Genomic DNA, 17,423 nt, shown 5'->3' on the forward strand with positions numbered 1-17,423 from the left:
CTCTTTTGAAAGACACCTGCTACTGTTGCAGCGTGTCTCTCCTAAAACACAAGGACATTTCCTCCACAATCATAATACAGTTCTCACACCCAAGGAATTGAACACTGATATAGCATTGTCTAATGTATAGTATGTACTCAAACTTGAGTCTCAATTTCCCCCAAAATGTTCTTTAAAGTGTTTCTTCTTTTTTTAAATGCAGAATCAAAACTATGGTATTCGGTTGTCATCTGTAGTCATTTTTTACTCTAGAACAATCCTTCCACCTTTTTTGATCTTGTATGAAATTGACACTTGAAAAAAGCAGGCCAGTTAGCTTGTAGAATTCTGCCCTTCCCTGATTGTTCCTCACGAATAGGTTCAGGACAAACATTTTGGCGAACTCTGTGGACAGCATGTGGTGAGTCCCAATCGTTGTGTCATAGCAGGAGGCACGTATATCATTCTTATATTATTGCCAATATGTTTAAAATTTTTTTTCTTAAATTTTAAGGGAGGAGATAATTAGATTTATTTATTTTTAGAGGAGGTACTGGGGATGGAACCCAGGACCTTGTGCATGCTGATCATGCGCTCTTCCACTAGAACTATACCCTACTTCCGCCAATATATATTTGAACACTTGGTTTCTGTCAGATCTATTTTAAGAATATCTTTCTTTTCTTAAGCAAATCTGGGAGGAGATACTTGGAGACCACTCGGATATCCTGTTCACTCAGGGTTTAGCATTAATAAGCCTTGCCAGAATCCGTAATTTTTTTGGTGGCTGCAAACTGGGACTTTGTAAATAGCATTCCATCTACATTTATTTGTTGGCACTCTTTTACTAAGAAGCACTTTTTCCCCTCTCTACCAACTTTTTTTGATTATCAATGTGAGCTCACTGATTCTTTTTTAAAATTCAATTTAATTACTATAAATGTTCCATTTTTAGCAAGTAGGAGCAGCTTGAAGCTTAGTCATGGGTCACTTTGACCGACACCAGTCATCTTTGAGCACGTTCTTGCTTGTTGCCACATCAAGATGCTCTAGGTTTATCATACACTTTTCCTGCCCCAGACTGGGAATTGGCTATTTCCTCAAGGAGCCCTAGTTTCTCTTCATGGGGAATGGTATTTGGAAATCAAGATCTGGGTGCTGCTGGGGTGTCCTTGCTTCTAGGCACATTCAGGGAACAGAGCCAGCAAATAGAATTTTATAAATCATGAATTCATTCTGATAGTTTGATTTCAAATTTAACACTAATCTTCCTCACCCTTTCCTGTTCCATATTCGTATTTTCCATCTTCCATGGTGAGAACTTGATTTTGAATATTGATATTTACTTATTTGCTTTATTTTAAAATTACTACATCAAAATCACTACCAAAAATAAACTAAGTGCAAAATTTGTGATTCTTTTATATTCTTGGAACACATCTCACTAAGGGGGTACAGAATATTGGTATACAAGTTATTTGAAGTAATTAACTTTGATCGTACTGTATTCGAAATTTCAGAAACCATGAGCTACTTTTTAACAATAAATGCAGCAAATCTTAGGGGCAAAATATGCAGAAGGGGTGGGAAGGATTTCTTAGTGGTCTGGGAGTTAGAAATACTGGAACCGATTGACATAGTGTGATAAGATTCTGTCTACATTTAATTGTGTTTGACTTCTACCAAGTTCTCTTGCTCAAGAGGAGCAAATTATGCCACTTATAATGTAGATGTGTGGCCCATTTTCCAATAGAGTAGGGAAAAACATCTGGACATTGTTTTAGGAACAGATTGTTTCACAATATAGGCTGCATTATGCTAATATTCTGAAAGTTACGTATTTTGCTTCATTTTTTCTTTTTTTTTTTTAATGGAGGTACTGGGGATTAAACCCAGGAACCTGTGTACGCTAAGCACGTGCTCTAACTCTGAGCTATGCCCCCAACCCCTATTTTGTTTCATTTAAAAAATGAACATCTAAAGAAATGCAGCACAGGAATTTCTGTGGTCCCAACTGTGTTTCAACTTGGAGGGGCCTTTGGTGATAGCCTTCTCTTACCTCTTCTTCCTTTTGGTGCTAAGTATGAAAAAGAAAGACAGTGATTTGCATTTGGTTATTTTGCAAAAGGAAGCAGGAGTAGGGTGGCCTTGGCTACCTGTTACCTGCTGAATTTCATTTTGGGAACTTGGATAAGCAACAACAGAACCACCTGTATATGGCAATTCTGTGGTTATATTTAAAAATGAGTCAACAGTGGTGTGTCTTAGAAAAGTGTGCCAAAAAGCCAGTATGTGGAGTGCTCAAGAAGGGCTTCCTGGGGAGATTCTCACTTACCACTAATGTTTGTTATAGTTCAAAGGACTTAAGTAATTCTTCTTGTGGATGTCCAGCCCTTTTACTGTCGCAAAGATTTTAGCAGAGTAATTGCTTCCATCTCCTGGGTGCCTGGCCCTCTGACTGTTATTCCAGCCACCTCACCCACTCCTGACAACACACACGTGCCAGTACTTCCACAAGTTTGGGGGCACGTTTGCACTACTGTGTCACGAGAAGAGCACAAGATTATACAACCAGGGCACCAGGGCTCTGAGTTCATTTTTTTTGAACTGGTTGCATGGACAGATCACCATGTTTCTCTGTGGAAGTACGCTATTTGGGTAATGATACCACATTATCACCACTTAGCAACTTTTATTCTATATATAATGTGGCTATAAAGCAATTTTGCTTAATTTCAGTACTTGGATCAGAAGTCAACAGAAAATTCAGGGTAAAAGTTTTTAAGCTTTATCAGTAAATCTGAGCCCTGGGTGATTCTGAGGAAACAAAATAGCCAAGGAAAAGAATTTTTAGCATTAAGATGTAGATAAGTGAAAGCAACATATTTTACAGCAAATTTCTGCTTCTTCTATCTTGTTTAACGTATCGAGGTATTTTTGGTAGTTAAGTGTATTTCAGTTGATGTCTAAACTCAGGGTAGTTATGTGGTGGCTTAGCAGTCCTTTCCGTGGAAGGGAGCATGTGCCTATGTACCTCATCACAAGGAATTGTTAGGATGTAGAGATTGATAAAAATTAGTCTGCTTAGAAGCCCACCTGCGTTGTTCCTATAGAGAAAAGTGCCACCAAAAGAAATTTGTAATGGAGGACTTTGTATGTACCGGGTCACTTCCTAGTTGTTTCTTTAAAGATGATTCCCTTGGTAGAGTTCTGTGCATTTATTATCTCACTAACTGTTTAAATATACTTAATAAAATGTTTTCAAAATGTGTTTGTGGTCTATTTTTTTCTAAAGGGTATTTGCTGACAAAGAATCTGATCTTGCAAGTTAACTGAAACAAAACTGGCTGAATGCAAAGTTGGTTTCTTTCCCGAGCTGCAGTTTCTCTAGGTCCCAAGCACTGGCAGTTACCGTACAGCTTTAATCAGCAGCCTACTTGGGCGACTGGCAGCCAAGCAGAAAATGTTCTGAAGCATTCCGTGCATGTAAAATATGCTCCTCTTCCCCAGATCAGCAAAACATTCCCAGAGTTACCAGCCCCATTTAATTTTGCTTTGAAATAGAATAAATGGAAGTAGCATTATGTGTATCTTTTGGAGCCGTTTTCGTTTGGTGTAAGTTGTGTACACATTAACTGGGTCCACTGTAACAAAAGTTTGGACATACTGCAGTTTTTTCTTCACTTCAGAAACCTCCTCATTCCTCACTTTCTACTCTATGCTAGTTCCCTGTGCATGTAGTAAAGAACTTGTTCCAAGTCAGACATGCCTGTATGTGGCCTGTGTTTTTACAGTGAACACTAGGTGGGTTAAATTGAAAACAGATTAGGCCAACATGCTGAAAATGGAAAAGCAGGTAAGAAAAGACTTGAAAAATGCCTAGTATATGAACATTTTCAATAAAAAACAAAAACAGAGTTGTTTAAAGTTGGTTCCTAATATTGTAAAACTTTAGATCCTTAAAAAATTTTTATTAGCTTCCATGAAATATACAGTGGAGGATAGCCATTTGTGTTAAAATTACATCTTTTGTCCAAGAAAGCGGTTTAAAGATACCTTTAAAAAATTCCCAACACTTCTAAGGTGGTACAATACTAATTTTGGTGGATTTGCTGACATGCACATAGTGAATGTTTTTTAGTCCTGTGTTGTACATTCCTCCAAAATCTATTTGGTTCTGCAGTATATACAACAACCCAGATGTCATCCAAGAGAATGTACTAAAAGGATCTTAACAAAAAATACTTTATACCTATGGTTCCATGATCCAAAAATCTTGGTAGTGGGCTCTTATAAAATTGATTCTTCATACTGGTTCTTTGAAAGAGACAATTGTGTTTTCAGTTGGGAAATGCTCCCGTTTGTTAAACTGAATTAGCTGGCTCAGGAGTATGTACTTCACTGTGACAGAAATGAGAAGCAAGCTCCCTAATTGGCCAGCTACAAGAATTGGACTTACATTATTTTACTGTCTTAAAATTGTTCTATTTTCTCATATTGGTGACCATAAAAATGTTTACCATTCTCATTCATATATAACTCATGTATGAGAAAAAAATGAAGGGGAAAAAAAACTTGAAAAAATTAGTAGTGCTCCACCATTGTCAACCTACACGCCCATTCTGTTACTGCAATTGCCTAAGGCAATAATATACTTCCTGGAGGGCTGAGGTAAAACAAACGAGATTAAAAGTACATTTCTTACAGCTGGGATAGGAGCTAGTTTTAATTTCCTTCTCTTCCAGTTAACCCAGGACAATCCAGGCCACCTGGGCCCTTACTGTCTCCAGCCCTCCAGGTAAGATGAGAGAAGCTAGGTTGTATTGCCTGGCCCTTCAAAGACCCAAAAAGAAGTCCTGACCATAACTGCCACTTTTCCACTTTTCAATCAACTAAATATTGCTCTCTCATAAACACAACCTTTTGGGAGCAGTTAAGCCACATCAACCAAAAGAATTAAAAAAAAATGGTTTCAAGCCATCAAAAGTTATTTATGTGCATGGCATATCTGGTGTCCTGATACAAAAATAGTCTAAAATGTGCTATTTTGTGGAAAAGACAAAAAGCTCAGGATAGTGTTAATAGTATTTATTCTTTTGTGGAAATTTGAAGTATATGTATAAATGCTATTTTATTCATAGAAACTTCTGGGAAGATACATAAACTTAACAGTGGTCACCTATTTTGGGGGGTAGAGGAAACTATACCTTCTTTCTCATGTAATGTTTCTCTGTGAATGTTCTAACTCTTGGATATACTGCCTTCATACATTTATTTCTGTTAATGGATTACCTCAAATTATGCACCACTTTTGTTTGCTTCTATATTTTGCTCAGGGTAAAGCACCCTAAATGTTACTTAACAGCACCAGGAAGACTGATAGATTTGATGTTAACATAAGAAATACAACATATATTAAAATAAAATGTAAAACTGACAAAGGACTGGTGTCTACAATAAAGAACCCCTAAAAACTACTCAGAAAAAGAGAAATAATCCAATAGAAAAATGGACAAAGGATGTGAATAGCTACTTTGCAAAAAAGGAAATACAAATGGCCAATAAAATCGAAAGACGTTAGTAATTGAGGGAAATGCAAACTAAAGTCACTTCACACTCATCTGATTTGCAAGTCAGATGAGTGTGAAGAGCAGCTTACCCTATGATGTACATCCTAAGTAACACACTGAGTATAATGGACAAGAATGTTCCACCAAAGAGTTGTTAATAAATACAGAAACAGTCTGGGAGACCACTTTATGCCATCAACTGGAGACAGGTCAATTATGGTAGTTCTATAGTACTGCTGCACAGTACTAAAATTAATGAATGGGAGTATATACACAACACGGATTAGTTATACAATAATGAGTAAAAAAATGAAAGTGGCAGAATGAGACTGTGTCAAGTTTAAAAGATGGACAACACTGAGGACTAGCGGGTTTATAGGTTTGTAACATCCAAGTACGGCAACACGCACTGGAGTGATAAACACCAAATTCTGGATGTTGACCACTGCAGGAGAGGAAAGAGAGTGTGGTCTGGAAGTGGTAAAATGTAAAGATTTGACAAAATATGCACTGAAAATTTGGATATTCAGTATAGAAATAAGTCTATTCTCCATATACTTGAAATAGTTCACAGAGCCACCATCAACACACATATCCTTACTTTAGCTCAGAAGGCAGTTCCAGTGGGGAATGTTACTGCCCGCTGTGGGCCAGATGCCGTACTACGGACTAGGAGTCTAAGTCCGAACAGTGCAGGGCATCCGCCCTCAAGAAGATAATCTCACAGAAGCAGACTTGTGTTCTGATTAACTCTGCCACTGACAGCTGGAGAAATCTGCTCTTTTGTAAACTGGCTTGAGTTAAAAGCTAAGTGAAAGTTACTGAGGACAGCAGGACACAGGGTTCAGATACTCATCACTGTCTGGCTTCCTCCATCTTTCCTTTAAAGAATGAAAATAATGGGGAGAGGAACCGTGAATTCGGTGTAAAACAGAGCTGACACTTCCACACGTATACAGAAATTCCTTTTATTATGTTAAAGTATTCCTTAATGAGCTAGCAATTATTTGTAAAGAAGAGTCCAGAAAACAGATTTATGACAGTAACAGCCTTGTCCTTGATTAGAGATTTATGAATTATACACAAAACATTATTCCCTAGAGTGGGTTAATGAAGGGCTGTAAGGCTGTGCTAATGAGGCTGTGAACTTGAAAGAGGTCCTCCCTGCTTGTCTGGCTGCTCCAGTGAGACCAGGAGTCTTAGAAGGATGGCTGAGTTTTTTTCTCTTTGAAATTTAAAACTTTACTATGGTTCGGATGCTGTAAGAGACAGAAGTAATAAACATAAGTTCTGAGTGATTTAACACCACTAAAACTGTTTTTTTACCCTTCTTCCTCCATAACCCCAAGTCATTACCACATTCTACACTACACAGTTAAAGAGAAAGTTTACCTCTTCCCTGCATGCATCAGTTCAAAGGCTTCATTAATCTGGTCAAAAGGCAGATTGTGAGTCACAAATTCATCAACCTTTATTTTTTTGGACATATATTCAGACACCAACTTTGGGATGCTTTCTACACTCTTCCATCCTAAAAGAAATCATACATCTATTCATTAATTTTTCCAACAAATCTCTACAGTGTGCTTACTTAGTGGGTGACAAAGGTATTTAAGAAAATGAATTTTTTCATGAATTAAAGAGGAATGAGAGGCCAAAATCAGCATAGAGAGGAGGAAGAATTTAATGTACATCTTTAGTTACAAGAAAAGTAAATGTCTTTTGAGTACTTTCCTTTTTCTGTATTAAGATTTACTAAAATACCATTAAATCTCAATGGAAATTATACCATACAAGACAGAACTCTGGAAGTCTCAGGACACGCTTAGTCCTGAGACTTGCAGTCCACAACACCAAAGATCTCTATAATCACGAAATTCAAGGAAGAAAAAAATTGATTGATGCAAGACTTTATTTCTGTGGTTTTAATTTCAAAAACAAAGTAGGGATAGCAACTCGGAATAGAAAACAAACTGAAAAGCAAAGAAGGAAGTCTTTAGTTGCATGTTAAGATTTTAAATAATATCAGATCCTTCAATTTTTCACTTGTATGAAAAGCAGCAATAAATCTACAAAGAAGCCTTCCCACCTTTTACACCAGCGAAGCTTTGGATCATATTTCAAATCCTTTTTGAGCCTTTCTAAATCTCTCTCCTGAAATCCTTTACCAATTATCTTTTCCCTCCAAATTGTGGTGCTTCTTTTATTTTCTCCTTTAAATCTCCTGGTAACCGAGACAATTACAGTCACCACTATTCCCTAGACCAAAACTTCTATTTACATCTGTGTCATATTTTAGCAACACCCATGGGGTTCCAAGGCTCCAGCATATTTTCCAGTGAGCATGTGAGAGGATGAGGCTTCAGTTACCACCAATCCCCCGACTCAGTCTCCTGGACTTAGAACGCCCTTTCAAATACATCTACGGACCCTGAGACGATGCCCCTGAGCTCCATGTGTGGCTCTAAAAGTTGAAGATCCTCAAGTGTGGCATACAGCTAGGACTTTGGAAAGGAGGGTTTAGTCAGCCTGACATTTTCTGTGGCAAATTCTGTAGTTATTAAAGAAGGAAAACTCTGGCTCTCATTTTTCAGGTAATTTTTTTTTCCTTAGCAGGATGACAAGGATATAAATATATTTTTTAAAAAGCTATAAAAGTTTTCTTCCATTCACTCACAGTTCGATAATACAAACGTGTTCTGATGTCTTGTCTTTTCCCTAGTTGAGCAACCTTGAAAAAGGTGGAAACTGTTTCTCAGCATTTTACTGGTAGTTCGTCAACCACTGTGTAGTTTTTAGGATCACACGAAGGAAAAATGATCAGTTTGATAGCTTTTCAAGTCTGTTGTAAGATTTTGTCTACCTTAACATTTTTAGTGTAAGACTTACTATTGGTTACTGCTGAAATCAGTACTATTCAGACAGAAACATGATCACATCCAGCAATCACTGCACTCTCTGGAAAAATGAGTAAAAATGCCGATAACCTAACATAAGTCCACAGCATGACAAAGTGTGGCTGATAATATTGTTTGCTTATTGAGCAACCAACTTCCTACTCTTGCCCTACCCGCAACTATTTCCTTATTAATGGAATACTGATTTTTTTAAAGTGTGTTAAAAGTAGCCTTGTGTTTCAAGAGAAGCCGAGCCTCTCCCCAGTTCCAAGGGTAAATGTTAATTGTGAAACTCTTCTATTAAAATAACTCGGGATTCAAGAATTTATGATGAGAAGGGAGCTCATGAAAATTGTTATGAAAACAAAAAAATCAGCCCGGCATTAAAATTCTGCCAGTGGAAAAAAAACAAAAGAGAAAATGTATTCATCTCCTCCACCAAATTACCTCCAAAGGCAGTGCCTTTCCACGTGCGGCCCGTCACCAGCTGGAAGGGACGAGTGGCGATTTCTTCACCTGAAGCCGCTACTCCAACCACCACGCTGACACCCCAGCCTTTGTGGCAGGCTTCCAGCGCTGCTCTCTGCAGGCAGAGACGTGACCAGATCACAGAAGTCAGTGCACTTTGCTAAGAATATCTGCTTCCCCAGAAGCTTCCGGGGGAGAAGGTGGTGGCATAAACTTTTTTTTTTAAATGGTAACAAAATGATCAAATTGAGTATTTGGCAAGTTTAATTTTATTGAACAATTTTAACAGGCATTTAAAAGAATTTACTAACTTGGCTAAATATTTACACAAATTGAAAGAATTTAGAGCTTTTATTTGTTGTCTGTTTTTTAAAAGTAAATCCTAGCTTGAAATTCTAAAGACTATAATACAGGCAGCAGGCAGAGAAGTGACAGTAATACTTTTGCTGAGTGTCTACTTTGCATCAAGTACCTGTGGTTACTCTCTGCGTTCTACACAAGGAACAGGTTTACAGAAGTTAAGTCGTTGCTCAAGGTCACTGAGTTAGTAAGTGGATGCCTATCTGATTCTAAAGCCCATGTTCTCTATGACTGCATCATTCTGCCTTTTCATTTAATGAAACATACTCTAAGGGTTAGCATACTGAAAGGCAAAGAAACATTTTTCTTCATTTTCCTCTGACCATGCTTCTACCTTTTCCCATTTCTAGTTAAAATAGTTATTTTTCCCTTCTTCTATTAGGATAATTCTTATCTAGAGACTTTTCCTTTGCAAAACAAAACACTTTTTGATCCTAAGGAAATTACACTTAAAAAAATAAGTCACACACACATACACACAAAAGGAACGAAGCTAAGAACACTCACCATGACCTTCACATTACCGATACACTCAAAGGAATAGTCCACGCCCCCATCAGTCATCTCAATCAGCACTTCCTGGATAGGTTTACTGAAGTCTTGGGGGTTAACACATTCAGAGGCCCCAAACTCCTTGGCCCTTGCAAATTTATCTTTATTGATGTCCACACCAATGATCCGGGATGCACCAGCCACCTTACAGCCCATGATAACTGCCAATCCAACTCCTCCCAGGCCAAAGACGGCACAAGTAGAGCCAGGTTCCACCTAATAGTAAAGACAGTCCATAAGGTACGCATTCCACAAGAGTCAAGGAAATCATCAGGTTTCTTACAGATTGGGCCAATTTCACTATTCCAGTAAAGCTCTGTTGTATCAAATTAGAAGGTGGAAGCTAAAAACCAGGCCAACACTTACCTTGGCAGTGTTCACAGCAGCACCATAACCAGTTGAAATGCCACAACCCAGAAGGCAGACTTTATCCAAAGGGGCTAAAGGATCAATTTTAGCAACAGAGATATCAGCCACAACTGTGTATTCAGAAAACGTGCTGGTTCCCATGTAATGTAAAATTGTCTTTCCTTTACAGGTAAATCTGCTAGTGCCATCTGGCATTAATCCTTTCCCTTGAGTGATTCTAAAGAAAATAAAAAAAGGAAAAAGGTAGGGTAGAATCAGGTTTTCTAAAACCACAGGAAAAACAAATCAATTTAAAAAATAATGACCAGTAAATAGTTAGAAAGTGTGCTAAGACTGAAAGTCTAATTTCCAATATATTTATTAATATTTAGCAATGCCTTATAGGGACATTTATAAGAGATTTATAATCTTAGCTATCTTTTTCAACATTCAATATCCTTCTGGATTTTACTGTCAGAATACTGAAATAATTTTAACAGGTACAACTTATGGATCAGATGAAATAATTTTAAAATTCCATCATAAAACTCTGTGAGCAAATATAACTTCGTAAGCTTAAAGCCAAAACCAGCATCTGTACAGCAGAGATTACAAGCAATCATCCAGATCAGCTGATGAAAATAGATGGCCAAACTGGCTAATTTAGATCTTTTAGGAGGCCTATTTCAAAAGTGTACAGTCCTCACAGATTCAAGTAATTTTTTCACTTTGTTTTTTGCCTGTGTAGTTGGTTACACCAATAAAGGAAAAATAAATAAACCTCACAAATGCAACCGATATAATACTAACAAAAATTATGTTTGATATTCTGAACAGATAGATGATATAATGTCTTGCTTAGGAATATGGGCTGTAAAAGCAAACACCCTTGGGTTTAAAATTCCATGTGATCTTGGGCAAGAGAGTTAACTTTTGGGCCTTAGTTTCCTCACTAGAAAATCAGAGAAACCATCTCTCTTTCTTATAGATTGCTATGAAAATCAAATGAGAGGAGTGTATCCTATGACTCAGCAATTCCAATCCTAGGAAAGTACCCAAGACAAAATTGTGCATACGTCTACCAAGAGACATGCATGAATGCTCATAGCAGTATTAATCACAACAGGCCCAAACTGGGAGCAGTGTAAATGTCCATGAACAGGAGAATGGGTAAACAGTGACATTTGGAATGGAATATGGCAGAAGCAAAAGAGAACCACTCATGCATACAGCAACTTGGATACACCTCACAGACATCATGGATGAAAGACGCCAGACAAAAGAGCACATACTGTATAATTCTGTTCATGCAGAATTGAGGGAGGCAGGTATTGACCTGTAAGGTACTTGAAGAACTTTGTGAGCTGCTAGAAGGGTTCTCTATCTTGATCTGGTTGTAACCATTGGGTGTGTATATGTATAAAAACTCGTTGAGTGTACACTTAAGATTTGTATATTTTAATTACTTTGTTATATGTATGTTCTACTTCAGTAAAAAAGATAAAAAAGTTGCGAATGAACACAAGATCTTAAATGCCTCAAAGAAGTTTTTTAAGTGCTATTACCTTGCTACAGTAAAATAACGACTTTTTCTGTGTTAAAAGCATTGTGCTATCTCTTATACTCTTGCCAAAACCTTATGAGGTAAGTTTTATTACTTTCATTTCATGGACAATTAAAATGGCTTATAAAAATGACTCCATTAAAAAAAAATAACTCCATTTAATTGCGTAAACATGTCCCTCCTTATTATACATTTTGGCAAATTTAGCCTAGGGTTATGGAACGAGAATGAGTTCAAAAAATTGTTATGTATCTTAACAGCTGATGATGCTGGGCAAACAACTCCATTTCTGAGTCTACATTTTCTCTTCTATGAATATGGTGATACCAGTGACAACAACAGGTTGCCATAAAGATGGAATAAAATAATTCACGGAGGATGATGCTCTGTACAAATTGCCACATAATTACTTATTAGTATCATGATTAATATTACCTCTTGTCTCAAGAATAAAATAAAAAGATACTAACCTTATCTTCTGGCAAAGGTTCGTTTTAGGATTTAGACAGAATTTGCATTCTCCACACTGTGGAATGTAAAGTGGGATGACAGTATCACCTGGAAAACGAATGCAAAGACATCATCCTGAATAAGCAGCATCCGTTTCTTTTTTCTCATTTTTTTTATTATCATTTTTTAACTGAAGTATAGTTGATTAACAATGCTGTGTTAGTTTCTGGTGTACAGCATAGTGATTCAGTTATACATATATATATTCTTTATCGCATTCTTTTTTATTGTAGGTTTCTGCAAATTACTGAATATAGTTCCCTGTGCTATACAGTAGGACCTTGTTGTTAGGTAGCATCTGTTTCTAAATGAATACATCAGCCACTGCAAATTCCCATTCCTGTCAACTCAGTTTGCAACGTTAACAACTTAAAAGGTTTAGAACTTTACCTACATAACATCATTTAGACACTGCATGACTATGCAAAAAACACAAGTTTCAAAATTTTTATCCATATGAAACTCTTAAAACAGTAAGTGGAGAACAAGGAGGTCATGTGCTTCATAATACTGACTTGACATATCTTTAAAAATTCTTGCTTAATTGGGGAAAATTTGCTTTGGAAATGTACTTAAACCATTTCAGATAAACAGCAGTCTGAAAAATCAGAAAAAAATTCTCAAATATTTGTGCTTTCCAGATGAGAAATAAAACCAATCTTGACAGGCGATAACTTGTTCATAAATAAACGTGTAGTTTATCACAAATACAATTTCCCTATAGAAATAAGCCAGAATTGTAAAATAAATGGTTCAAATACCCTCCTTACCTGCCTTCAGCTTAGTAACTCCTTCACCAACACTCTCCACAATTCCAGCACCTTCATGCCCCAAGATCACTGGAAAACTCCCTTCAGGATCAGCCCCACTCAGGGTATAGGCGTCAGTGTGGCAGACTGCAGTGGCAATGATCTGACATGATATTAAAATAAAGAGTGTCTAAGTGTGTGTGCATGCAATTCAGAGTGAGGCATAGGTCAAAGTAAAGACATTTTTATTTTAATAGCATATTTTACAGATTGTAAGATACGTTTCTTTCTTATTTTAACTTCTCTAAAATCAGCATGTGCTTATAATCTATGGCATCTTAACAATTAGAACTGGCAATATTTCTTAGTAGTACATCAAAGTAATGGTTCATTTATAGGCAGTGGAACATGGTATGTCTATTCTACTTTTCAGTGAAGAGAAGGTAAACAAGGTGATTTACGGGCACTGTGCCTTCTTCAGGTGTGGAGAGGAAGGAACATTACCTACATGCAAAAGCAGGTAGAGCCCATCTCACTGCTGGTCTCCTCATGATTGCTGGGAAATGCAACGTCCAAAAAGGTACAATTTCTAAAATATGCCAGCCTGCTTGGTTGGGGCCAAAACTCAGAGCTTTCAGTGGAACCAACTCCCCTTCTAGCAATCATACACAATTTCTACTTAAATAAGCCTTTTATCCTGACCTCTGGCTTTCAAGCGTCTCTTATCTTTCCAAACTACCAGAAGTACAGAAAGGAAAAGTCTTGGGACTATTTGTATTTATGCTTCCCTGCTTCTCACCTATGTACTCAATTACAACATAACACTCTTAGCTTTTTTTTTTTTTAGCAGTTTCCCAGGGAAGGCAGCTGAACTCAGTGTACCCTATACAGCTCATTCTAGTACATCCAGGACCAACATTTTCTTCTTCAGTAGCAAAATCACAATCAGGTTGATTTCTAAACTTAAAGAAAAATATACTAACTATTATAAGATTTCAGATTCCTGCATCTGGGTTGAAAGGATCTTAAAAAGTTATCTGGTCCCGGGCTTCTCAACCTTTTACATGTGATCCCTGGGAGCATGAGCACTGGAGGTAGGATAGGGGAAGTATACTCCGATTCACAGCAAGAAAGTTTTTTTCTAGAATGTTAGTTTCATTCAGTGGTCACTACTTTAAAGCATTCATTTTATAGCAAAACAAGTACAGAGTAGAATGCCAGAACATCCAGCTGGCTGCCTTGTAAAATGTGCCTCTCTCCAGCGGTAACTTCAATTTCTCTGCCACAGTAGAGGTTGAGAAGCACTAGAAGAGTGAATCCCCCAAACCCTGACCTTGTCTCCAAGGGTCAGTACATTTCAAAACTCTAGAAGCAAGCTTACTGCATTTGCTTGTTGGTCCAGTAGTTATGAACCTCTTCCCAAGTCTTATTCGAAGTGTCTTCTAACAAAACTGAAGACTTTTTTTTTTGTTGTTGTTTCTAATGTGTCATCACACATTTTAAGTTACAGGAGTAGCAGAAAGGGGAGCATCCTACAAAGTCACCTTAAACCCAGGCTACATTAGATAAACTACAATAATCCAGTGACCCATGGGGAAAGCTGCTCAGACCAACAGCAAAGCTAAGAAGATGGAGAGCAGTGCTACAAAGGTGAGAGGGATAAAATAAGAGGTGGTGATTCCAAGGTTGGATGACTTTTATTACCTTCGCCTTGACACTGTCCTTTGGGGTTGATCCTCTGCAGTCAGAGGATGCATCTATCCAGAGACCTAATGGTAAGCATCAGATGTATCATTACCTTAATTCGAACTTCATGAGCCTTTGGGGGTGCCACCTCTATCTCCTCTATGGAGAGAGGCTTTCCAGCCTCCCAGGCAACGGCAGCCTTGCACTTGATAACCTGAAATGGGGAAAAAAAGAGAGCGAGTTGTTTATCCTCCTGGGCTAATAATCAACTACTTATGAGTTAATTAAGATGTTGATGAATGCTAATCTTAGAGAGTACATCACAAATTCACAAAGAAACATATACCTCTAAGAGACATGGAGCATTGTCTTGCATGTGTTTATATTTCATATAAATAACATTCATTAAAAAGAACTGAGATGACCACATAAAGTTCTGTTCATTGACTATTTCATGATCCTCTACAATGCATAAGTAGTAGCAGGTTAAGAACACAGGTTCCAGGGAGGGTGGGTATAGCTCAGTGGTAGAGCACACGCTTAGCATACACAAGGTCCTGGATCAATCCCCGGCATCACCATTAAAAAAAAAAAAAAAAAGATTTATGAACCCCCCCCCCCAAAAAAACCAAAAACCAAGTTCCAAGAGAATCCGATTCAGTATTCTGGCACAGGGCCCAAGGAATCTGAATGCTTAAAATGTGCCCTACGAAATTCTTTTGTTCAGGTTGATTTGAGTAACACTGATTTAGTGCAAAACTGCACACTGGGAAGGAGTGTAAGAAGGAGTATCAGAATGGGGGAATTTAAAAAACTACATCTATTCCTTTTAACTGTGCTATCCAATAGAGTACACACTTGCCATGTGTGGCTATCCAGCACTTGAAAAATGCCCAGTCTGAACTGAGATAAGCTCTAAGTGTAAAATATACCCAGATTTTGAAGATTTAGTATAAAAAAATGAGAATATTTCAATAATATTTTCAAAACATTGATTACATGTTGAGATAGTATTTTGAATATACTGGGTTAAATTTTAACCCAATTCTAATGCCATTTTAACGTGGTTACTATAAAAGTTCAAATTACGTATGTGTCTCATATTATATTTCTATAATATGGTGCTGCTGTGAAGATTTTAGTCAGATTTACACCCTTCCTTTACCAGAGAATCAAGTGTAATGAGGAAGGTTTGGATCAGTTCACATAACGCTTATGAAATGTGTTGACAGGGTAAAGGTTGCACTGGGTTTGGAGACAGACTTGAAAGCTAACTACAAAAAGTGAGATTTAAACGGAGCGGTACAAAGCTACAGAATGCAAACTGTGGAGAAAAAGTATAACTTTGGTTGATGGGTTTGGGAAAGCTTCACTTTTAAGTAGGATATCAAAGGATGAAGAGATAGTCACATGAAGATAAAATACCTCTATACAGAGCGTGAGCAGTGAATGTGAAGCCCCTAATACAGTCCTTGACCCAGTGCAGCTTTGCAAAAATAAGCTGGTACTTTGTAGTAGCGGAAGAACAAAGAGTGGAGGAAAAGGAGGGCTGAACTATATAGATGGATGAGTGGCTTGTGTAAATTGGTGAGGTGATAAAAATGATTACTTTTAAAATTAAAATGTAAATATTAAATCTGATGGTAAAAATTCATACACTGCATTAGAATCTTTTTTCACTTCAATGCACCATAAATCCTAGGGGTTAGGCGCCGGCTACAGCTCTGCCACTTACAAGTGCGACCCGGGGCGAATTATTTTTGTGTGCGCAAAGCATGGCGGCTCCTAAGCCACTCCGAAGATACCAGGACACTGGCCCTCCTCCCTACTCCGGATCCCCCGACCCCCACCCCGCTTCTGCTGTCTCAGAAGCATCAAAACTTCCCAGTAAGCAGCTGGAACAAAGCTTCCTCCATTCTTTCCCGGTGAGCCGCTGACCCGAGGCCCCGTTTCAGCTCCGGTAGCCAGATCCCGTCTTTGGGCTGAGCCCCGCACGACCCCCGAGGCCAGAGGCCCGGTTTTGCCCCATGCTTTCCCTCCATCCCTTCCTTTCTCGGACTTCGTCCCCGGAGCACCTGGCGATACCTGGTTCGCCATGTCCTCGGATTCCGGTGACCGTGAAGCGGGCGTCCAAGTCCGGGAACGGCCTCGCGGGGTGGGTCCAGGACCTGGGCGGGGCGTGAGACGGGCGCGGTCCCGCCTCAGCTTGCGCGGGGGCGAGCGTGGAGGCGGGGCTTGAACGAGAAGGGCGGGGCCTGAGGTGCAGCGCGGTCAGTGCTCCCCCTGACGCCCAGGTGGTCTCGCGGGAAGCTGTAGTAGTTTCAAGGCGGCCGGAGGGCGGTGGCTGCTTTATGGTGAACCTGACAGGCTCGCTGCAAAGTCTCTGTCCGGAGTTTCCCCGTGTACCGTTAGCCCAGGCAGCGTAGATAAGGCTTACAGAGGAGAGATGTGGAAAGTGAGGAGCCAGGAATTCACTAAAAGCACGTGAGAAACAGTGAGAGGACTGCACGGCCTTTGCTCCTTGTACACACTGTGCACGTCTTGAGGACGCGAGATGAGTAAGACACGGCCCTTCGAGGGAGTCTCTGTCAGCTGGGCTGTGAGAAGAGTGATAAAGGGCCCACAAAGAGGCTCACAGGAAACTTCCCAGTTGACTGGAAAAAAACACAACCGAAGCCCTGTGAGTTGAGTTTATTCGGAATTTACTGAGGACTCCGGCTGGGAAGACAGGCTCTCAGAG

General features: G+C 38.7%; 1 protein-coding gene and 1 long non-coding RNA gene across 3 annotated transcripts in view; one reads left to right on the plus strand and one right to left on the minus strand.

Moving 5' to 3' along the window:
- Positions 1 to 6,501: 6,501 nt before the first annotated feature.
- Positions 6,502 to 16,912, minus strand: ADH5 (alcohol dehydrogenase 5 (class III), chi polypeptide). Its single transcript, XM_006191277.3, has 9 exons — positions 16,769 to 16,912; positions 14,796 to 14,897; positions 13,019 to 13,160; positions 12,209 to 12,296; positions 10,193 to 10,412; positions 9,782 to 10,042; positions 8,894 to 9,029; positions 6,942 to 7,080; positions 6,502 to 6,808 (listed from the first exon to the last, which is right to left on the minus strand). The coding sequence occupies exons 1-9, from the start codon at positions 16,778 to 16,780 to the stop codon at positions 6,784 to 6,786; spliced, it is 1,125 nt and encodes a 374-aa protein (XP_006191339.1). The 5' UTR covers positions 16,781 to 16,912; the 3' UTR covers positions 6,502 to 6,783.
- A 129-nt stretch (positions 16,913 to 17,041) lies between these two features.
- The window catches only part of LOC116657550, a 47,249-nt gene continuing 46,867 nt past the window's right edge, over positions 17,042 to 17,423 (plus strand). For both annotated transcript variants that reach the window (XR_004312673.1, XR_004312672.1), the window contains exon 1: positions 17,042 to 17,363. This is a non-coding gene — a long non-coding RNA (uncharacterized LOC116657550). The remainder of the gene's footprint in view (positions 17,364 to 17,423) is intronic.

This window comes from Camelus ferus, chromosome 2, assembly GCF_009834535.1.
Source record: "Camelus ferus isolate YT-003-E chromosome 2, BCGSAC_Cfer_1.0, whole genome shotgun sequence".
Classification (NCBI taxonomy): domain Eukaryota; kingdom Metazoa; phylum Chordata; class Mammalia; order Artiodactyla; family Camelidae; genus Camelus; species Camelus ferus.